The sequence below is a fragment of the Diadema setosum genome, chromosome 1 (assembly GCF_964275005.1).
Source record: "Diadema setosum chromosome 1, eeDiaSeto1, whole genome shotgun sequence".
NCBI lineage: Eukaryota > Metazoa > Echinodermata > Echinoidea > Diadematoida > Diadematidae > Diadema > Diadema setosum.
Genome location: NC_092685.1, coordinates 23,205,053 through 23,228,704, shown reverse-complemented (window position 1 = coordinate 23,228,704; position 23,652 = coordinate 23,205,053). Strand labels below are relative to the sequence as shown.

General features: G+C 40.5%; 1 protein-coding gene across 1 annotated transcript in view; it reads left to right on the top strand.

Annotated features, from left to right (window-relative positions):
- Window positions 1–360: 360 nt before the first annotated feature.
- LOC140228557 (uncharacterized) overlaps window positions 361–23,652 on the top strand; it is a 35,636-nt gene continuing 12,344 nt past the window's right edge. Inside the window, exons 1-18 of the mRNA XM_072308792.1 lie at window positions 361–389; window positions 2,533–2,761; window positions 4,285–4,508; window positions 5,109–5,337; window positions 5,722–5,954; window positions 6,749–6,977; window positions 8,122–8,345; window positions 8,774–9,002; window positions 11,898–12,121; window positions 12,594–12,822; window positions 15,116–15,348; window positions 16,132–16,360; window positions 17,446–17,681; window positions 17,993–18,221; window positions 18,904–19,139; window positions 19,441–19,669; window positions 20,433–20,668; window positions 21,223–21,451. Coding sequence (XP_072164893.1) covers window positions 376–389; window positions 2,533–2,761; window positions 4,285–4,508; window positions 5,109–5,337; window positions 5,722–5,954; window positions 6,749–6,977; window positions 8,122–8,345; window positions 8,774–9,002; window positions 11,898–12,121; window positions 12,594–12,822; window positions 15,116–15,348; window positions 16,132–16,360; window positions 17,446–17,681; window positions 17,993–18,221; window positions 18,904–19,139; window positions 19,441–19,669; window positions 20,433–20,668; window positions 21,223–21,451 — 3,921 coding nt within the window. The 5' untranslated portion in view covers window positions 361–375. The remainder of the gene's footprint in view (window positions 390–2,532; window positions 2,762–4,284; window positions 4,509–5,108; window positions 5,338–5,721; window positions 5,955–6,748; window positions 6,978–8,121; window positions 8,346–8,773; window positions 9,003–11,897; window positions 12,122–12,593; window positions 12,823–15,115; window positions 15,349–16,131; window positions 16,361–17,445; window positions 17,682–17,992; window positions 18,222–18,903; window positions 19,140–19,440; window positions 19,670–20,432; window positions 20,669–21,222; window positions 21,452–23,652) is intronic.

Genomic DNA, 23,652 nt, shown 5'->3' with positions numbered 1-23,652 from the left:
AGAGAGAGAGAGAGAGACAGACAGACAGACAGACAGACAGTCGTGTTTTTCTCATTTTTTTTAATTGCTCATGAATGAAATCAATTGTTTTACTTACATTTTCTATCCCAGAAAATGCCTCTATTGAATGGTTCCTCCCATCTCGCCGTGGATGACTCGCAGGACATGAAGGAGAAGGGATTAACCAATCTCGGCTTTCAAGGCTCCAGTATCTCTCTTGATCGTCGTCCTGACACAGACGGACACGACCACGAAAAGACCGGCGCAGCCGAAGATGAGTCGGTGAAGGCGTTCGTCATGTTTGACGAGGAGCGCCGAGAACTCGTCCGAAAGTCCTGGAAGAGACTCGAAGCGGATTGCGAGCAGTACGGAGCGATGATGTTCGCCAAGTAAGACACAGTCATCCTCGTCATCAACAACCTCATCGTATAGTGACTTTTAGACTATTTATGGTACATCCTTTCTATGAAAAGAAGAAATTGACACACTTTTTAAAACATTCTTTATTCGAATTTCTTTCAATACCACAAAAGTCACATTCACAAAAACCAAAACAAAACATTATACAAAGATAAAATGCTTATACACAAATATTGTACAAAATAATGTCAGTTTTCCATTATGCCTCTTTTTTTTAACAAAGAAACGAAATCCGTTCTTTTTTTCTATATTCTCGCAGAATGCCCGTAAAACGGGGACATGATAGTGTGCTCAATGCAATTCTCGGAAAAAAAAAGAATATATACAAATTATACATTTTCTTTCTTTCTTTTCTTCTCTGAAAACCTCCCAATCAAAAGCTGAAACATCATCAAGAAATAGAGTAAGAAATTACACACACACCCACATACACACACACACACACACGCACGCAAACACACACACACACACACACACACACAATCCCTTTATTAAAAGGGACATGTGAATGACACTTTGAACTCTTATAGATCCAAACATTTTTTAAATTATTCACTAAACCATCATGATTCAACGATGAAACATGATAATTGATGGTGTAATGTGATGTTTGACATTAATTGCGGAATCCATCATTACACTTTTCACGCTACAGATACCCTATTCATTGGTACCACAAGGTATATGCTTGATATATTTGTTTTCTCAGTTATCATGAAAATCGCTTTGTGCAATACAGCTCTGTTCAGAAAGCGATCGGCTTTTAAGATTATAAGTAGCCTCGGGACAAATTTGTGCGCAAATAAGAAAAAGAAAAGATAGTTACCATAAAAGTTGAGAATTCGTGAACATGACTTTGTGCAGCGGTTTAAAAGCATTAGTGAGACTTTCCACAACGACAACAACCGATGAAAGCCACCCGCAACGAGTCAAGAGATGCGATATTTCTATCAGCAGCTACTAGCAAAGAACCACTAGTGTGGTTGAGAAGCAATCAAGTTTACGATAAAACTCGGAAAATCAAGAAAAAGTTTGCTCTCGCCGACAGATTTATCAGTTTGAATTGTTTCTCATAAAACAACCATTCAAGTCGTACAAGCGTAAAAATGTTTTATTTATTTCTAAGTTTCTTTTTTTTTCTGCAATCGAAAGGAATTCACCTTGCTGTAAATTTCAAAGTCCATAAACCTTTTGACAGTTCTTTACCTCTGGGCCGTGCATGCCACCTCAAAGCATGATACGTCTTAGTATTCGTAAAAGGTTGTATCACAATGTACACAAAATCTTCCGGATTGCCTGAAGTATAAGAGGAGATATTAAACAAGCAAATGTGCCCTATGGCGACTTATGTGATATTTGGGAATTAATAAACTGCGCTGATGAGTTGATAATACCTCGTCATGACCCTTTTGTATCATGACATATTTTAAAGGGACTATGCGATGCAAATGCACGTTGACCTGTGTTGATCCATGATACCCTCAACTCTCACTTAATATGTGACAAAATGAATATCTACATGCAAGGCGTTGTATCTTATGATTTTCTTACTGTTTTTCCTCAGATACTAAGTGACTTGAATAAATCCATAAAAACCCATCCGAACCATGATACTGCCAGTGACATCGTCTGTCGATCATTAACATGGTTAACAAAATAAAGTAGAATGATCCTTTCCTCAGACTGAGCATAACGTGCATGACTCCATGTTACAAAATGTGATTTACAGAAGACGCTGTTAGGAAACATGTAGGACCTAAGTTATGGTCTGTCTATAGTAGGTAAAGGTGCATTTCAATGTCTTTTGTGGAGGTTTATCTGGAAGGTTTGTTTGTTTGTTTGTTTGTTTTTGGTGCATCCAAGTAATCTGAAGAAAGAATCAAAAACAGCAGAAAAATTATTTCAAAAAGTATGACATAGCAAGTATTCAGGTGTTCTTTCGGCCACAGAAGTGATGATCAGGGTATCATGAATCAATATGATGTCCTGAAGGGGAGATTCTTATGTTCTATTGGCAGACAGGGCAACAAGTCCAGGATAATTGTCCAGATGCAATATGTCCGGGGATGACCGGTTCTTTTAGACAATGATCATTCCCTGCATTATACACAGGTTGACAATTGACCACCCCGACATTGGCAAGCTGTTTCCTTTTGGCGGGAAACAGCTGACTTACGCCCAGCTCTTGGCGGATTCCGGCCTCCGTGCCCACGGGAAGCGAGTCATGGAGACCATTGGGTCCGTTCTAGAAGATCTTGAGGACATGGAGCTCGTCATGGCGATTCTCACAGACCTCGGGCGGAGGCATAACGGCTACAAGGCGAAAAAGACGCATATCAGAGTAAGTGTGATGAGTTCATTCCCCTGTATGCGATTTTTTTTTTTTGGTGTGTGTGTGTGTGTGGGTGTGTGTGTGTGTGTGTGTGTGTGTTTGTCTATGTCAGCGTGTGCAATGTTTAAGTTCAATTGATTTCTTGATCTTTAGGTATAGGCCTATCACACAGTCATCAACGTGTTTATGGCAGAAATCTTGATATCGATTTCACGGTTAATGATGCTTCTTGCTTCGTACACTCTCATTTTAAAGATGACATGTGTCAAATCAACGCGAAAGGACCTATGCTCACAGTTGAGTGTGTGTGTGTGTGTGTGTGTGTGTGTGTTCGTGTGTGTGTTTCCGTGTGGATGTGATTCAGCAATTCAAGTAAGAAGAACAGCTGCTTATTCTTGTTCGAATTAGTATCGTTGTGAAAAAGAAACTGATATTGAATGAAATCCAAATAAAGAATAGCGTAAAAAAGTGTGTGTTTCCGTATGTGTAGGTGTGTGTATATGTTGAAACAATTGGAAACGAATAGAAAAACTGAGGAAAGTTTGTTGAAATTACGAAAGCCTTGAAAGAATGTTTAGTACCAGTGGGAATAGGATAACCAGTATATTAACCCTTTGTTTGCATTGCGTGCCGATGGACACAGAAGATTTTATAAAATTGCACACCCTGTCCAAAGTCTATGGCACAGAAGGCGTTAATGGTCACAGTATGTATTGAGCCCGCCGCACACTATAATGATCAGATCGGTCGCACAACTCCAGGGCATACGACTCGACACCGCACACTATACGATCAGACTACACAACTTGGCTTTATACGACCGTTCTGACTTCAGTGCATCCATACCAGAGTGTAGAAGTATATGCGCTTGCATTTGACTGTATCGTGATTGACTGAAAGCCCACGAAAATTGGAAATTCAACATGTCAAATCTCTACGTCTGGCACTAAAACCCAGCCGTACGACTGGAAACTTGCAAGACTGGTGACGTCACACTTCCAGTCTTAAAGGGATCGAATAGTTTTGGTTGAGACCTAATTTCAGGTTTCTAACATCTTTTGGTTAGATAATGAGAAACCTCAATGAAATATAAAAGAGAATGTAATTCCATGAGGAATTCAACATTTATTTGATGAAAATTGGTTTTGAAATGGCTAAGATGTCCAAAACAGAGCGATTCTAATAAAGTTAGGGACCCACCTGTTATTACGATTGCTTTGTTTTACTTTGTTTTTGGATGTTTCAGTCATTCCAAACCCGATTTTCCTCAAATAAACTTTGAATTCCTCTTAAAATGGTATGCTCTGTACTATTTCATAAGTGTTTTCTTGTAATCTCGCGAAAAGTTAAAAACCCAATTCTCATCTCCACCAACACTGGACTGGTCGGATCGTATACAGTAGTGTGCGGCGGGTTTAAAAGACCCAGTCGTACGACTGGAAACTGGCCCGGCTGGTGACGTCACACTTCTGGTCTGATCGTACAGTGTGCTGCGGGTTTATACACTGTGTCACTCTCTATTGTCTTCACAGTCAGTTGGAGAAGCCCTGATGCACGTCCTACAGGAGGGACTCGGCGCTGAGTTCACGGCTGAAGTGAGGGCGGCATGGGTAGCCATTTACGACATCGTATCAGACACGATGTCAGCAAGTCTTTCTGAAGGACCAATGTCGGAACGACATCGAGAACTGGTGCAAAAGACTTGGAGTGTCCTGGCCCTCGATCCCGAACAACACGGAGCAGTATTTTTTGCAAAGTAAGGGACATCAAAAGAAAAAAAAAAGAAAGAAAAGAAAGAATGGGACGACAATCATGAATCATGCTGCCTTATTTATCTAATTTATTGTCAAAAGAATATCGAGTTTGCGTCCGTGCAGTCAATTAAAGGTCTTCCAAATACATAGAATTACAAGTAAAATGTATCACATCACATAATTCAATTCAAGTTTACGTGATTATGTCATTGTGAGTAGGTAATTGTGATTGTTATCCTATACCAGCCATTCTCAAAAATTTCTAAAACTACCTGGTGGCACATTAATCATTTTGTTAGCATAATAATCACTACAGACAAATTGCAGGAGAAAATCTTCAGTCATTCACATTTTGAATGAACTAGCACTGCATAAGGAAATCAACTGCAGTGAAAATCGATAATGTCCTTGTACAGTTGTAGTAATAATATCTTAAGATTTTTTATCATTTAATAACAATACCTGAATAGCAAATGATAAAATATTGACAAAGCTGTCAGTGCTAGCAATGTATTGTGACATTGACCACGATAATAGTTATAATAACTAATAACTAAAGATATTCGAGAAAAAAAAAAACCGTCTTGGTGACATGACTCCAGGCTGGTGAGCGACCATCCCAGAGTGGGCAAACTCTTCCCGTTCGGCGGCAGGAAGCTCTCCTACAGCCAGCTCCTTCGGGACAGGGATCTCCGCTCTCATGGGCGGCGGGTGATGGAGACGGTTGGACAGGCAGTGGTCAGTCTCGGCGATCTAGACATCCTCGTGCCGACCGTCAGAGATCTAGGCCGGAGGCACGTCGGCTACGGGGTGACGAAACAGCATTTCGCGGTAAATGTCACCAAACATTCGACAGAAGAAAAAATACAAAAACAGCGTAGGGTCGTTTCTTTTTAGCACCATTATGATCATGCAGCCTTGGTCAATGATTCGAGAAGGCGGATTAAAAACTTAGTAGGTTGATTTCTTTACTAGTTTTTCGCGGTAGCTTCAACTTGACGTACAAAGACAAATTATTAGTAAGCTTGTAAATGACTCAGATAGGATCAACAATTGTATTGACGCGAAGTTTCTTGTGACTAACATCCGAAAGCATAAGATATTTTGTATTTTTGTGCTATTTGTTGAGACTTAACTTGGTAGTGTTAAACATTGCCCTGTTTTCAAGTGATGTTAATCAGCAGCATTTAAACGTTTCATTTGTTCTCCTCGAAGCCCGTTGGCGGCGCCCTTATGTATGCCATTCGTGAGGGCCTCGGAGGATCCTTCAGCGACGAGGTCAAGAACGCCTGGTTGGCGGTCTGGAGCCTCGTGGTCGACACCATGTCGGACGTGCTGCCGGACGAGCAGGAAGGGCCGCTATCGACGACGCACAAAGATCTGGTGCAGGAGACGTGGAAAACTCTCTCGAAAGAACCGGAGAAGCACGGCGCTACCATGTTTGCCAAGTATGTCTCATTTAACATTAAATGTCTATTGTGCATCGCCGCTCAAGTAACGTTACAAGTAACGTTGCAACGTCTGAGATAGATTAGGTTAACATTTACACTCACGATAACTATACGCTCGTGATTGAGGATTAGTCCTGAGACTAATGACAAAATGAAGAAAGAAGATTCAAGTTAAGACGTGTCTATAGTTTCCATCTTCGCATATATGTACACGACCATAACACAGATTGCGCAAATCACATACCATATTGTGTCCAAGACTGATATCCAGCATATCATGTCTAAAAGCTCACCACAAGTGCTGAAATGTTTCCTGGAGGTTTCTGCGTAGCACATGAAGCATTGGGAGATAAGTATCAGGGAAAAGTGCTTCGCGATATTTCACATGGCGATATTTTTCGGGATGACTCTGAGGACGAATATCTAATCAATTTTTGTTTGTGACGTAAGTTCTGACAACTGATGAGTGAATCTTTAGCAAAAGAGTCAATCTTTGAGTAAACACCTTTGACATGCACAGAATGAAATGAGGAAGTACAAAAGCTTCGCCACTCCCGTTAGTATCATAGTATTTTATTGATACTCAAGGTTCAAAACAATCTCACACTTTAAATGATATCAAAAAGTTTGTCTTCTAGGTAGAAAATATCGTGAAGTAGCGAGTAGTCAGAGGTGAGTTAAGTTTTAAAAGTCTTATATTATAAATTTCACTCCTCATGACATTCATATTAAAATCGCAGTCATTACTTCTATTTCAAAATAGGCATTCTATTTCTGTCTTCTAACGTTAGGCTCACAACGAGTCATCCATCCATTGGAAAGCTGTTTAATTTTGGCGGGCAAAACCTGACCTACGATCAGTTATTACGTCACAAGGACGTCAAGGCGCACGGCAGACGAGTGATGGAGACAGTCGGTCAGGCGGTGAATGGCTTGGACGACCTGGATCTACTCGTGCCGATCCTACAAGATCTAGCGCGACGACACGTTGGCTACAACGTGAAGAGGGAACAGTTCATTGTACGTCAAGTTGAGAACGACAAATATCTTTGTTCAGAATGGCATAAAAATGGATAATGAAAGAAAAATAAACAGGAGTGATATCTAAAAAAAAAAAATTATAATAATAACAAAGCCAGCTCCTATCAGGCATGTGGAAACAAGTGTCGTAAATTTGTTGTCAATGTGCCATTGTTTACCACGTTCAATTCTGCTCACGACTGCGGAATGATCGAGAAATTGCAGCATAACTTGATTATTTCGAATTGCGCACACGCTGGGTCACGCAGAAATCCAGATGTCGGTCTCAAAACTCCTATCTACATCACTTATAATTCTATTTTCGTTTGCTGGAGGAGCCACAGAGGGTACATTGTAATCGAGAAAGCGTTGAAGAGTGAAATGAAGTCAGCAAATATCCACCGCATTTCAACATGCTTGATACCAAGGGGATTCAAATTCTACTTTTTGTCAGATTCCACGTAGAATAGATGTATGAAACAGTCAAGACAGACGTTCAAGAAGGCCTTGGATATTTTGTTATCTTTACAAATATTTTTTTTTTTAAATGTAATCTTGAGACAATTATCATCCAAATCGGAAGAAATGACTGATTTAGACCTTAAAATTTCCCGTATTAAAAAAGAAAACACCACAAAATAATGAAAAAGCAGTCAAGGAAATGAAACTTATCATATTTTTTTTAATATATTTTTTTTCATGGGTAAATCAATAAGTTGACTTCTGGGGCAAATGACTTGATATCAAAATTGTCGTGGATTTTGTTTTCTTAAATATAACACTCATGCTGAAGAAGATTTAAGTTATTTTGTTATTGAAATTGACATCAAGGAAATATGTGAATAGGAATACCACGGAATGTTCTGGAGAAGATTATCCTTACCATTCCTTTTGCCGTGATGATGATCCCTTACTCCAAGTGTCGTTTCAAAACTTTAGAATATGAAATATTTTGTTTTTACCTCAGAAAAAAGAATGCAGAAGTAACATGGGACATCTTTCACCGTATGGGAGAAATTATGAATAGCTGTGAGTCATTATACACCTGTGTTTAACATTGAGACGAGTGGTGTATTTTAATTATTGGTTCCAGTTGCACATTCATGCTTGATTGTCTCTGATTTCATTGCTTATCTCTCTGCAGCCAGTTGGTGAAGCACTGATGCACGCCATTGAGAAAGGTCTCGGACCTTCTTTTTCGCCGGAAGTGCAAGAAGCGTGGTCTGCAGTCTTCGAGATCGTGGTAGACACCATGTCAGCCTTGTTGCCGGAAGGACCAATCACAGCGAAGGTGAAGCAGCTGGTACAGGCTTCCTGGTCGACACTCGGCTCCGATCTCGAGGAACACGGTGCCGTCATGTTTGCCAAGTGAGAGACTTGATTGATGCAGTCTGAATGGGGTCTGATATGGTTAGAACTGGTTTGAGGTGGTTTGTTAATGGTTTCCACTGGTTTGCTCTATGTCTATTTTATTTGAATCAATTTGGATCGGATTCGTTTGATTTTGCCTGATTTGAAATGGTCAAAACTTATTCACATTATCTTGATTCAGTATTTACAGATTGTTGCTGCTTCGATCTGCAGTGTACATATCATGGCATCGGCTGTTACCATGTACAAAAGAATATGATGATACGATGAGTCTAGGGAAGATCTCTTTCACCCTGCGAATGTCCATCAATCTATCCCAGTTAAGAGGAACAACTCGTGATTATAAATTTCTCATTCAAATTCTGTCCCCTGCAATACATCTCTACGTATGACACTGATTTGTCCCCCTGTATCATACTTCCCAGATTAGTGACTGACAATCCCCAAATCGGAAGGCTCTTCCCTTTCGGCCGAAAGAATCTGAGTCGTGACGAACTCCTCGTCAACCCAGATCTACGGGCTCACGGCAAGCGAATCATGGATACGGTGGGCGTGGCAGTGTCGGGGCTGGATGACCTCGAGCTCCTGGTACCTATCCTACAGGATCTTGGTAGGCGACACGTCGGGTATGGCGTCACGAAAAGATACTTTAAGGTGAGTGGACGAAGGGATTTCCAATCGTCATAAAGAATGTTTCATTCTTGCTCTCTTCCGTATGATTTGAAAAGTTTGAAGACTTCATCTGAGAGTTAAAAGACCAATTTATTTGCTGACATTTACACGGTTCATGCATAGATCTAGAGCTAAGGATGTTCTTAACAACCAGAAATCTTAATGGAGTCTTGCTCGACACTCGTAGCAGCATCCACTCATGCCTGCAAAGTGGATTCAAATTACGACATTTTGTGCTATTGTAAATTGTGAATATCCTTTCACGCTGATTGAGGGAAAAGAGAATATATCACTGACTATGTTTTGTTGTGGTTGTTATTGTTGTTGTTGTTGAATTGATGTTGAAAACAAGATCCCCAATGCTTCTTATGTTTTCCAGCAACGTTAATTCATACTCACAGCTGCTGAAATGGCAACAGGCAGTTTGCTTTCATGTTGTGTGCTTGTTTCTATAAATACATGAAATAATATGGCCTTTGTTAGTGATAAAGTCAGTGCCATTTCATTTCTGTAAGTAATTAATGCTACAGGGGCCTTTCGTTCTACAGCAACCAGCACGCTATTTCGGTACGGGTGGGCATTTTATGTTTATATCATTTGTGTCTAAACCGCCACATGGAGAGAACTCTGAGTAATGAGAAGTGATTTTCTGACGAGATTTTGCTGCTTTGTTTCTGAAACGATTGGAAAAATGCATTTCACAGGAGTTGCTCGAGGCAGCTATCCAGGATTTCCATCATGTAATTATTGTCCTCTTGTTACGTCAATGTACCGGCTGGAAAAAGAGAGATTAGGAAAAATGGGTAGAGTTCATATTTTGTAAAATATGCCTGCGTTGGAAAGTGAAATAATGGTGCATTATATGCATTATGCATGTTAAGCATCTAGTATGTATCTCTCCTATATGAGGACAGCATCCTTCGAGAGCTCTACGATGTTCGAACGCATGAAATGTCGAAGAGCAATAAAGGCGACTTTCGTGTTTGCATCCCACTGCTTTACTATAGACTTTCCCACAAAACTCGAAGCATTCCATTCAACTGAATATTTCGAGGTCTGCTATATAAGGCATACTCTATCAATCATGCTTTTACATAGAAATAACACACACTCTAGTTAGTCCGATTATTTTTCTTTAGTTGTATGATGACGATTTCTCGCTGTGCTTTGATAAATATATTAAGTCGAGTTAATGCATTATAAATGGCAGTGATGTTGTTAATATTGCGGTTATGAAAACTGGTGATACACTAAATATCATGGGAGATTCTGGACTGCTTATAGCATATTTTTGTCAATCTTAGTTCGAAGTATTGCTAGACACATACCTGTATTGAATGCTATTCAGTAAGACTATCGAGAGTTTAAAAAGCCAGCTTTTCACTTAAGTCTGAGATGAAGACGTACCCATTATACATTTTATCATGTTTATATTCGATTTCCTCAGTCATGGTGAACACTCTCAGCCTATACAAACGCATCTGCATTTCAAAAGACTCTTCCTTAGATGGATTTCTGGTTGCGGAATGCAAAACAAGTTTTTATGAGCCGTAAACGCCAGAATGTGTTTACTGCTGCGTCGCTTCTGTTTGTCATTCTATTCATGTTTTATGTGGGAGACAAAACGTAGGAGTGGGAGAAGATATACATTCACGATCATTTTGTGTGTTTGTGGGTGCTGTAAACGTCAAGTAGAATTCCGCTTCGACATTAATATGTCTAAACATAAGCAGACAACAAGAAAACGTGACGTACGATATTGCAGCACATTTTAGTTTTTTTTTTTTTTTTTTAGCGTGTTGACAGTGTCACGCGAGTGTGGTGATTATCCGTTTTCCTCTGAAACATCAAAATCGGTTGATGGGTGATTTAGTGATGTCACAGCAAGGCTTTCTGTAGTGGTCGTCTGTATTTTGACAAGGCATTGCATACGCTCTCCTGAGCAGGATGGTTTCTAGGCATTGTCACAGAAACCATTGCTCATGGTAAAAGGCTCTACTATGGCTCTACTGGAAATCACATTCAACAGAAAACGGGTGAAATTGTAGTATCAACAAATAACGTCTCTACATCACAGTGTCATAATTGTCCATAGTGTGTAGAGGTGTAGAACATGTCAGGTCTAAGCAGCCGAAGGAGATCTGGGGGGTGTTTCATCAACGCTTGTCAGCCCCGACAACTGTCGGCACTGACCAATTTCAGCAAAATCCTTGGTTTTGATTGGCTTAGATGCTCTGGTCACTGACTGTTACTATAGTGATTCAAGTTGTCAGCGCCGACAAACGTTGATGAAACACCCCCCTGATTCATTCGAAAGGAAATCTCAACAAAATAATGTTTAGATTTCTCGAAATTTCAACATTTAGAGGAGGTGTGTGTGTGTAGGAGGGATACTGTTATCAAAATCGTTTTCTTCTACCATGGGCATGCTACTTTTAACAGGATGTGGCATGAGAACCGTGCAAGAAGTCTTGTCTTCGCATTCTGACATAGCCCTGGACGAGATGTTTTAAAAAATTGTGCTTATTAATAAGTATCTACTAACGGTGGCACATTAATAATGCCAAGGCCCAAATGGAGACCAGTACCCATTTTGAAGGGTTTTCTCTGCATTGATAAGACAATATCGTTTATCGTTGTTGTTGTAGCTGTTATGATGATGATGATGATGATGATGATGATGATGATTATGATTCTCTTTGTTGTTGTTGTTGTTATCATTATTATCATCTTTTGAGCTACCATTATCATTCAATTCTGATTATTAACATCATCACTATCAATATCATTACTGGTACCGATACTGTTATCATCATTATCGTCTGCGTTACTTTCCTTATCGTCGGTATTGCCATCAATAACATTTCTCATTTGCAGCCAGTTGGGGAAGCGCTGATGTACGCTATCAAGCAAGGGCTGGGCAGTCAGTTCACGGCAGAGCTTGAGATGGCCTGGCTGTCCGTGTTCAAGGTAGTCACAGATACGATGTCCGAGTTTCTGCCGGACGGCCGGATGACGAAAGAGCAAAAGAATCTCGTCAAGAAGTCCTGGAGGGCTGTATCTCCGGAGATGAGCAGACACGGGGCCGTTCTCTTTGCAACGTAAGTCCGGGCTCGTCGCTAACCCTCCTGGTCACAATCTCAAAATGGTTCCATGACATTTGCTCCTGCGACGATTGCTCCCATTAAATATTTGCACGCTAAGCCAAACGTGAATTCTACCCGCAAACATAACCCTAACCCTAATCCTCACATCATAACTAAAACTAAAACCCTATGACAACACCAACCCTAACATCAAGTCCCTGAAGAAAAGACCTCAGCAATTGTCGCAGGAGCAAATGTCGTGTCATCCTCAGAAAAACTTTGCATTATTTGCTGACAGAGTTGTAGCTCTTAACCTCAGATCGTTTCGCTGGGAACCATTTGGATCACTTCTGAAATTTCAAATATGAAATGAATAGGCCGCAAAAGAGGATTAGACTGATTTTATCTACCAGATATACTCATACCGAATAAAAAATTAAACAATGACGCCAAGTGTGCATCTATCCATTTGCCTCCACCAATTAAGGTTAGTCACCGACTACCCCGAGATAGGCACCGCATTCTCTTTCGGGCGAGGAGACCTGTCATATAAGGAACTTTTGGCGGACCACAGGCTGAAGGCTCACGGTCTGCAGGTGATGAAGACTATCGGTACCGCCATCAAGGAATTGGAAAATATCGATCGAGTGGTATCGATACTCAAGGAACTGGGAAAGAGGCATGATGGTTACGGCGTGAAGAAGGAGTACTTTGCAGTGAGTAATCACCTCCCTCTGGTTTCTTTCCTCTGATTGTTGTTTTCCAAATATTTACAATAGGTTGGAATAATCTGCTTTGACATTCACTTTGTTTCACCAAACAAAAGAGTCTGTATTTTGACTTTTCTTTTTACCATACAACGAGCCAGGATAGAAACCGCTCCTGCGACGGCAGTAACACTCATCCTTGCAACAGTAACAATGTTAAACATGTTACAAGAAATTGATATGTCCACAAAGGTGAAACTAATTGCTCCTTCCCACTCCCATCCCCTCGAAGAAAAGTTACACTATGTTTTTGTTTGGGAAGACCCCCAAATGTGGTATATCTTTTAGCGATTCGGGGCATTATTCATACCAAAATAGGGCACTTGTCCTGTGTGCTCCCTCAAAAGTTGCAAACCTTGAAAAAAAAATAAAGCAAAAAGTGTAAGACACTGGAAAAGTCATTCATTTCATTAGTTTCATCTCAAACAAAAGTACAACTGCAATAAGATATTTGAATACACATACTTGCACGAAATTGATACAACAAGGTAATCAACATGTGAATCAAGGTGGAATAACGGTATCTTATTGTAATTCATTTTTGTTAAGTATATAAATATAGATAAAATATTTCTATTCAGTTTACGATTAATGATATCAAAGTACTAATTTTTGTAATGTACAGTAACTGTCTTGTTTGCTGGGAATTTGGACAAAATTAATTTGTTCATTTGATTACCTATGAAATACTCTTATACTGTCCTAAAAACGCGATTTCAATACATAACAAGTTTTGTAAAAACTTTTAATGTTGGGATAGGGATGTTTGCCTCAAAAAGAAAAAAAAAAAACAACTTATCGTACCCCTTGTCATAAATTTGATAAGACATTCAAACCGTGATATTAAAAAAAACCCACTAATTTGTCATATTATGTGTGTGTGAAGATACTAAAAGAATTTATCTCATCATTTTATTATCGTGCCCCTTTTTTTCTCTGCCCCTCCCTCTTCCTAAAAATGCAAATAAAAATGATGAATAATGGAAACACGTTACGTAGCTCGTACACGTTGTTCCTTTTACACTATTATGGTATATACAAGGGAAAATGAAAGCCCACGTGTGTATGATGGCAATATTTAAAAGATTACACAGCTTTTTTAACGTGAAGCTTTCTGTCAAACCTCGATAAAGAGGATTATATGCAAAGCGAATGAAAGTAGGCAATATTTAAAAGATTACACAGCTTTTTGAAATGTGAAGCTTTCTGCCAAACCTCTATAAAGAAGATTAGATGCACAGCGAATGAAAGTAGGACTTATATCTTCATAAGGAAAAGTGCGTTAACTACAATATCGAGACACACGCATAAACTGACTCTACTACTTACTGGTGTATCCTAAGGCCGGGCATTCCGGACTGGCGCCACCCAGCTTTGTTTACACCTTGAGTAGCTCACTGCCCATCCCTGAAGCACAAACCGCGATTTGCGTTCCGTTGTACTCTAGGGCTTCTACGTCCATCATAGGGCTTCTGCTTTCTTAACCAATACGGCTTCCCTATCTGCAACAGTTTTAGCTAATCAGGCGTGAAACGTGTATGCTTTCTTCGAAATGGACAAGGACTTTTAATTCTCCCATATCAGACACACACACACACACACATATATATACATATGAAGAGTTTGTTCGCAAAAACCGATAAGTCCATATTTGCCAAATGGAGATATTTGCGATTAAAGGTCAAGAAAAATAAAGAGAATAATAAGAAATGTTTTGCTTATTTCGACCATAACTTCAAAAATGTACCTTTATATGTAGTGACCAATATATCATTTGAAAGGTATTATTTTGTACTTTATGACAGAGACCGTACTTCAAAATCTTCAAAAATGGACTTATCGGTTTTTGCGAACAAACTCTTCATATAATATATAAGTTTTCAAAGAAGAATAGGCAAAGCAGGAAGAGGCAAAGAGAGAGAGAGTAAGAGTCTATCAATAAGAGAGATACAGACAGATACGGATTGAAAGAGATAGATGGAGGGAGAGATAGTGGGGCATACGGGGACTGAAATGCATGCAGAGAAATGCAGGGACACTGCATTATACACGAGCATTTAAAGCATAACGGGTGAGATCAAAAGAAGCAAGCCACAGAGAAAGAGGCGTTAAATCTTCGGGCTTATCGATAAATGTTAGTAAATGTCAAAATAATAAAAGCTTAAACACCACTAGCTACGGTAGGTATCTCATAATACCATCTTTTCATTTGTTGAATGATTCTCATATACAAACACTGAAGCCAGTTGGACGGTCTTTGATCAAAACCATCGAAGGGGCCCTCGGTAACGCTTTCGACGACGAAGTGAAAGATGCTTGGATGGCTCTCTACCAACTGGTTGAAGAAACCATGTCCGAAGGGCTCGTCGAGAAAGACGACGGGCAACTCACTGCTGAACAACGGGATCTCGTGAAGACAACGTGGAGGGCGTTGTCGAGAGACCCTGCACGACATGGCGCCGTCATGTTTTCCAAGTAAACTATCTCGTTGCATAATCCATTCGTATAATTCATTTCGATCTTCGTCATTGTATTCAGGACAATCAGTATAGACTACAAGGCGCAAATGAAAGCATACAAAATACATCATTTTTCATGGATTGAATATCACTCATCGATCAATATTCGAAATATTGTACAATGACTTTATAATAAGATTGTATATCTGAGTTGGCTCAGTCGGTAGCGCGTCTGCCTCACGATCCTAAGGGCCCGGGTTCGAACCCGAGTCTGGACTGAGCAATGTTGTGTGTAATCATACCGTCCCCTCTAGCAAGAGGCAAAAGACTCTGTCCCTTGGATAGGATATAAACTGGAGGTCCTTTGTTTGAGAGAGTCACGTAAAAGATCCCGCTTCATTCATTCATCGCAAGGGTGTTTTACCCGGTCAAGTGGTCTCATCTCACATCCAACTGGACCCCATGAAAGACCAGCTTAACGTAGCTGAATATGGGATATCCAGCCATCTTCTCGGATGTAAATGAACAAACAAATAAGTAAGAATACCTATACCAAACGTAATTCCCCGTGCCGATTTTCTTCGGGTTCAAACCATGATGCTCTCTTTAATACTTTTTGATTTGTTTGTTTGTTTGTTTGTTTCATTTTCCCCCTGAAAAAAAAAAAAAAAAAAACAGGCTTAGGGAGAGGCCGACGTTCTTTTAAAAATGTAGTGGGTAATAACAGACAGTTATAAGGTGTGATTGAGGATACAATGATTAAAATAAAATTATCATTTCTTGCTTGCAAATCTCACAGATTGGTAACAGCTCATCCAGAAATCGGAAGATTGTTTCCGTTTGGGGTCAAAGGGCTGACCTATGACCAGCTCCTGAAGGACCCGGATGTGAGGTCACACGGACAACGGGTGATGGACACTGTGGGTCATGCTGTTAATGGATTGGACGACCTGGATCTATTAGTACCAGTTCTGCAGGATCTAGCCAAGAGACACATTGGTTACAAAGTCACAAAAAGCCATTTTAAGGTGAGCGAGTCCATACGTTTTCAGCAATTATTAAGTATTTATACAACTATCAAAATCCTCACCTGTTTATGTATGATATAGCCAGAGATTCAATCTATACCTACCTGAGCATTTTGAGTGCAAGAACGGACAACGGCTCCATCTCACAGTTTTTACACTTTCCGTTTCAATTTGTATTACTTTGTACGAGCTAGCTTCAGTGGTCGAAAGACAGACACATGTACTTCTGAGCGATGACCGTCTCAGCAGGCGAGAGTTCAGCGAGAAAAGTTACAATACCAGCTCAACAAATGGCCTTCAAATCCTAGTTCGAGTTGAGCAGATTATAAAACAGCAACAAGAAAAAGTGAACTGAAAAAGGCTAAATGAGTTACACGTGGAATCGCTCACTCTGCCGTCTTCTTATTTTTTTTTAAGAACACAGTGACTGTATAACAGAACTTGAAATTTGCTTGATCAGAACACAGAGTTTTATATCAGTCCTTCAAAAGCTGAATTCTAGTTGTAAGAATCTTTTAAGTTACTTTTATTCCATACCTGCGTTGCCGTTGTTCTTAGATTTTCTTACATCGCATCCATTTCAATCTTGATGACTAAACATAATCTTGGCTAAACACAGAAGGAAGATGCGTTTAAATCTCGTGCTAATACAAGAAGTTGTGCATTTAAATAGTGGCGATTAAACATGATTAATCTGACATTTAAACATAACATCTCAAAGAAAATCTTAAACAATATATATTTTTTTTCTAAATACGTTTGTACTTAATGGAGTGTATGATTGCGATGTCTCCCATAGCAACAATCGGCTTCACATAGCTTCTTTCAAGAGTGTCTGGAAAGTCTTTACTAAGTTCCATGTGAAGGTCGTCAAGCTCTGCGGTATTTGTACTCGTACATTGGTCAATCGTTGTTTGGACCAGAGGCCTCGAAATGAAGCCGTCTGCTAATCCTTGAAACATTAAAATCGATGAATACTTGCGTAAGCAGTGTAGAGTTTTTATTCATTTAACGCCTCTCCTTGTCTTCGACGCAATGGGCGTGAATACACATCATTGTAATCAGCAAGTGTTTCCCACTTGCAGCCTGTGGGCGAGGCGCTGATGCATGCCATTAAACAGGGACTCGGGAGCTCCTTCGATGACAGGACCGAAGCTGCCTGGGGAGCTGTCTTCAAGATCGTCGTAGATACAATGTCTGAAATACTTCCCGAATCGACGGATCAGGGTCCTCTTACCCAGGACCAAAAGAGGCTAGTCCAGACTACTTGGTCAAGACTGTCGTCTGAACCAGCGAAACATGGCGCTGTCATGTTTGCAAAGTGAGTATTATTTCATTAGCGTAACTATTAACAACTTGCGCCTTTTATTTCGACACCACTGTGGTCATTACAAAGAGCCAACACTGTAAAGCACTTCTAAATTTCTAAATCGCACTGGTTAGAGACGATCACTTCATTCAATGCAAAACACAAAATATCCATAATTGGCGTAATGACCTCTCAGGCAGCCTAGATCTTTTAATGACCGTCTCATCGATATCTATCGTCATACATGTATGTGCTAAAAAGCACAACTTAATTGCTGCACGTTAGGATGTTCGTGACATCTTTCTGTTACTGTTGATTGATAGACTCACAACGGATCATTCGGATGTCGGAAGGTTATTTCCATTTGGGGACAAAGGTCTGACCTATGACCAGCTCCTAAAGGATCCGGATGTGAGGTCACACGGACGACGGGTGATGGAGACTGTGGGTCATGCTGTTAATGGGTTGGACGACCTGGATCTGTTAGTACCAATCCTGCAGGATCTAGCCAGGAGACACGTTGGTTACAACGTCACAAAGGGGTACTTTCAGGTTAGCATAGTAGCTTGATCGCGCTTAAGACTTCACTGAGCCCATAATCCAAAGCACTCCCCAAATCGTATTTATACGAGTACCTATATACTACCTAATTAGACAAACCAAATTTCCGTTAAACTCCGTGTATGTTATTCAATTTTCCTCATGACTGTGATCCAATTGTAAATGTCTGAAGACCTTATCTCTTATGAATCACAAATGTACTATATCCATGGGGAGTGTATTTTCTTTAAACAATATTGAATTAATCTATTGTGTTACATGAAGTTGTAGAGTTCATGAACTCGACGAAATCAATGGAACTATTTCTCATTTTGTCCTGTCGCAGAAATAGAAATCTCCAGTTGTCATTTCTGCATCAAATTGTTGCTATAGAATCATTGCAAAATAGAATCATCGAAGGGAAATGGGGCAAGTATGCAGAAGACATGCCACTGTTTTGATATCGTTGCTTCATTTTTCAATGCCAGCCATTATAATTGTGATATGAAAATATCAGTTCGGTAAGTCAGATCGAAAGTCAGTGAAGTTGTAATTTTAGCAGCCAAATCTACAAGGCTCAATGGAAAAAAATAAAACCAAAAAAAAAAAAAAAAAAGCACACACAAAAAAACACACACCCGGGTTTTGGCCTAAATCATCGTTGGTTGAACATTCACATGGTTAACTTGTACAGCCGGTGGGCGAGGCGCTGATGCATGCAATTCAGCAGGGACTCGGGAGCTCCTTCGATGACAGGACCGAAGCCGCCTGGAGAGCTGTCTTCAAGATCGTCATAGATACAATGTCTGAAATACTTCCCGATTCGACGGATCAGGGCCCTCTTACCCAGGACCAAAAGAGGCTAGTCCAGACTACTTGGACAAGACTATCGTCTGAACCAGCGAAACATGGCGCTGTCATGTTTGCGAAGTGAGTATTATTGCATCTGTAACTATCAACAACTCGCACCTTTTATTTCGACACCACTGCATGTGGTCATTACTACGAGCAAATATTTACTTTTAAACCTTTGAATCGCACTGGCAGGTGACTACCAGCTTTACCAGTCAAATACAAAATATCCCATGATTGGAGCCATGAGCTCTACCGCAATCCAAATCAAGTGCAATATTTCATCGATATTTTTGCTCAAAGTGTGGTTGAAAGAATCAATTAATTTGCTGCACCAAAGGATGTTCATGACATTTTTCTGTTACTGTTGATTGCTAAGACTCACAGCGGATCACCCGGATGTCGGAAGGTTATTTCCGTTCGGGGACAAAGGTCTGACCTATGACCAGCTCCTGAAGGACCCGGATGTGAGGTCACACGGACGACGGGTGATGGACACGGTTGGTCATGCTGTTAATGGGTTGGACGACCTGGATCTGTTAGTACCAATCCTGCAGGATCTAGCCAGGAGACACGTTGGTTACAACGTCACGAAGGGTTACTTTCAGGTAAGCATACCTTGATTGGATGAATGAAGCTTTCCCTGACCCCCATATACACAGTAACCTCCCACAATGTAGATCCACAGCTATATAGAAATATGGATCGTAAAAATCCCTTTCTCGTAAGTCCGGCAGCACACTATTGCTCCACTTCCCGACGGCTGTTGATCCACTTCTTAGTGTCAAAAGACCCACACCAACTTTTTTTTTTGTCAAGATGACGAGAGTCTATCCGCGTAACACGATACCTTAATTTATGTTTTGGTTTGAATATGCAGGTTGTCTCACCTCCCTGGAATATGTAATGGCTGTTATTGATTCGACGAAATACTTCATTTTTTTTTATTTTTTTTTCTTCGAAAAGTACAGCGTGGATATCTTTGAAGATAATTACTAGTACAAGATTTTGGAAATCGATGTATCTGACAGGACTCATCGTGCTAGAAAACACTGATAAATTGGTAACCTTTGTCCTCATCCACTGTGTGAAAAGAGTTGAATTGACTCATCGAAGTGAAACCAGGCAAAAATACACTTTTCGAATTAACGGTAGCGGAATTTTTTAGGTAGGAGAGGAGAGGCTTGTTTCACATGATTGCTCCATTATTCAGTGTGGTTATAATGTTTGATATGCAAATACCAGCTTGGAAAATAAGATCCGAAGCTAATAGAGGTGCAATCAGCCATTCTATAGAAGGACAATCTACTTAAAACGCAGGTTTGGGCGTAAAGGATCATACGGTGATTACTCCACGTTGTTAACTTACAGCCTGTGGGTGAGGCGCTGATGTATGCCATTCAGCAGGGACTCGGGAGCTCCTTCGATGACAGGACCGAAGCCGCCTGGGGAGCTGTCTTCAAGATCGTCGTAGATACAATGTCTGAAATACTTCCCGAATCGACGGATCAAGGTCCTCTTACCCGGGACCAAAAGAGGCTAGTCCAGACCACTTGGGCAAGATTGTCGTCTGAACCAGCGAAACATGGCGCTGTCATGTTTGCAAAGTGAGTATTATTTCGCCTGTGTAACTAACTGTGTACCGATGTGTTGGCTCAGTGAGTAGAGCGGCTGCCCTCACAATCGGGAGGTCGTGGGTTCATACCCCGGCCGCGTCATACCAAAAGACGTTAAAAGATGGGAGTTGCTGCTACCTTGTTTGCCGTTCAACAGTTGAAAATGTTAGAGCAACGTCGATCTGGCGCTGCTCAGTGGCTGCCGGGCCCACGATCAATTGGGCAAAATGAATTTCCATTCTTGGACAATAAAATTTGGAGTTGGAGTTTTAACAACTCCCACCTTTTATTTTTAACACCACTGTGGTCATTACAAAGAGCAAATACTGTATGCACTTTTAAACTTTTACATCGCACTGGTAAAAGACTCTCAGTCTTTTCAATGTAAAATACAAAATATCCATAATTGGCACAATGACCTCTCAGGCAATCTAGATCTGTTAATATATATCATCGATATTTGTCATCAAATGTGCCAGAAAGCATACCTTGATTGCTGCACGTAAGGATGCTCGTGACATCTTTATGTTTCTGTTGATTGTTAGACTCACAACAGATCATCCGGATGTCGGAAGGTTATTTCCGTTTGGGGCGAAAGGTCTGACCTATGACCAGCTCCTGAAGGACCCGGATGTGAGGTCACACGGACGACGGGTGATGGACACGGTTGGTCATGCTGTTAATGGGTTGGACGACCTGGATCTGTTAGTACCAATCCTGCAGGATCTAGCCAGGAGGCACGTGGGATATAACGTCACAAAGGACCATTTTGAGGTTAGCGAACCAGCTGTAACAGGTTTTGTTTAATCTACCCAGTTTTTTAAATTGATTTATTTGTATTGGTTTGAGTCTGTTAAACACGTACGGAAGCTTATCGTTCTTGTCTCTAAAACATCTTCGAAAGCTATATGATATTTATATATACATGTATATATATATATATATATATATGAGTGTGTGTGTGTGTGGGTGTGTGTGTGTGTATATGTATATATATATGTATATATATATATATATTTATATAAATATGTGTGTGTGTGTGTGTGTTTAGGCAATATACAGTACATACTCTGTAAAGAAATTGTGTTTTCAGAGAAAGCCTCTCTTACACTACATATAGCCCTCGAAGATGTTAATGAGGTGTTTAGCGGTGGCATAAGACCAGGCGTCCACTAGGCCGCGGACAAGACGCGGACAAGACCCGGAAAGCAAATTTAGTATTCCGCACTCGTTCGGCAACCTGTCCGCACGTTCCTGAAAGTGTCCGCTCACTGTCCTAAACATGTCCGGGCGTTTCCACACCTTTGGGAGAGAGAAAAATTTCCGCGTCCAAATTTTGATATAGACCAAAATTTGGACGCGGAAATGAACTTCCTGACACCTTCGGCAACTTGTCCTGACGATGTCCTCAGGACATCCCGCCTGTCCGGAACCCTTCCGCTCCTTCCGCAAACGCTCCTGAAAGAATCCCGCGGTGTGGGGAAGCTTCGCGAATGAAAGCGGAAGACACCAGGAGTGTTTTAGGACAGCGCGGAGCCGATGCGGATCTGTATATGCAAGTGTCCGGAGCCGATGCGGACATTTTGTGTCCTCTTCCTCTTTTTTGTCCTCTTCCACTGATTGAGAAAAGGTAAATATCAGCATTTTCCAGTCCCAAATGAAGGTAGCAAAGCTGACGGCAGTGGATATTATGCCAACTGTAACTAGGAAAAAGAGGAAGCAGCACTTTCCGCTACGAGTAAACTTTGGGGGTTTTTTGGCATTCTTTTCAGAAGTCATTTTCATTTGAGGGATTTTTAATAGTTGGCATTACATCTATACATAGTGCATCGTTTAGTTCGCTTTAAATGTGACCGCCCAACTCAAACACCATAAAAGTGGAACTAGGTCATTTTTTCATATATAAATAGGCATAGGGCCTATGAACTTATGTTAAAAGTAAGGCCTACTATGTTATAAGCTTGAAAATTATTTAACTTGTTTGATAATGACCATCCTAAAGGGACCAGGGCCAGTACTCGTTCGTTGCGTTCGTATTTATTTTGCTTCTCAAATCAAATCAAATAAAAAGTGAATTACATCAATTTGACAAATTTAAGCCAAACATAACCAAATGACAAAGGAGCAACATAAACGTTTCTACATTACAATAGTAAGCTTTAAAGGGAAAAGAAGATGTGAGTGATTGCTGTGCGAGTGTAATAGGTGAGTTGAATGTTTTTGTTGGGGTCATTATGATTATTCTTCAGTATATCAGTATGATAAATTCAGACCAAAACATAGACAAACTCAAATCAATTATTTATTTTACTAAATATATTGAGTTAAATATATTTTCTTAAACTAGCTTCGAAAGAAAACAGAGTTGTTCGTGTTTGTAGGGAGTCGGGTAAAGCATTCCATGTATCAGGTCCGTGATGCCTCACTGACCTGTGAGCTATAAGTGCTATCACAGCACCTCTCACAGGTGGTATTTGAAGGAAGAGGGCAAAGCGAATTTCGGCTGGTGTGACCTCCATGAAGGCTAGCAGTCGAATGAGGAAAATTCAAAGTCAGCGCCAAATTTATACCTTTCCATTTTCTTGGTATTGTCCGCATGTCTAACTTATGTTGTCAGGAAAACATCCCGATTGTCCGCGTTCATTCCTGGTATAATCCTAGATGTTTCCGCGCTGCCCGGCTACGATTAGCATATTCCGAGGTATTTCGTGCTCTTCCGGAGTGATTCCTAGGACACTCCGAGGAATGTCCGCAGTCAGTCCGCGGACATTCCTAGGAATGTCCCAGGACAAGCCGATTCGCACATTTTTTCCCGCGTCTGACGCGGACAGGATGCCGAAATGACAGAATTTGCTTCCGCAACCCTTCCTGGGCTTGTCCGCGCCCTAGTGGACGTCCGCCCTAAAAGGAAGATCAATTAGTTTGTACTGGAGTATAAAATCATTTTAAAGACATTTCGTTGCACTTGATTATGA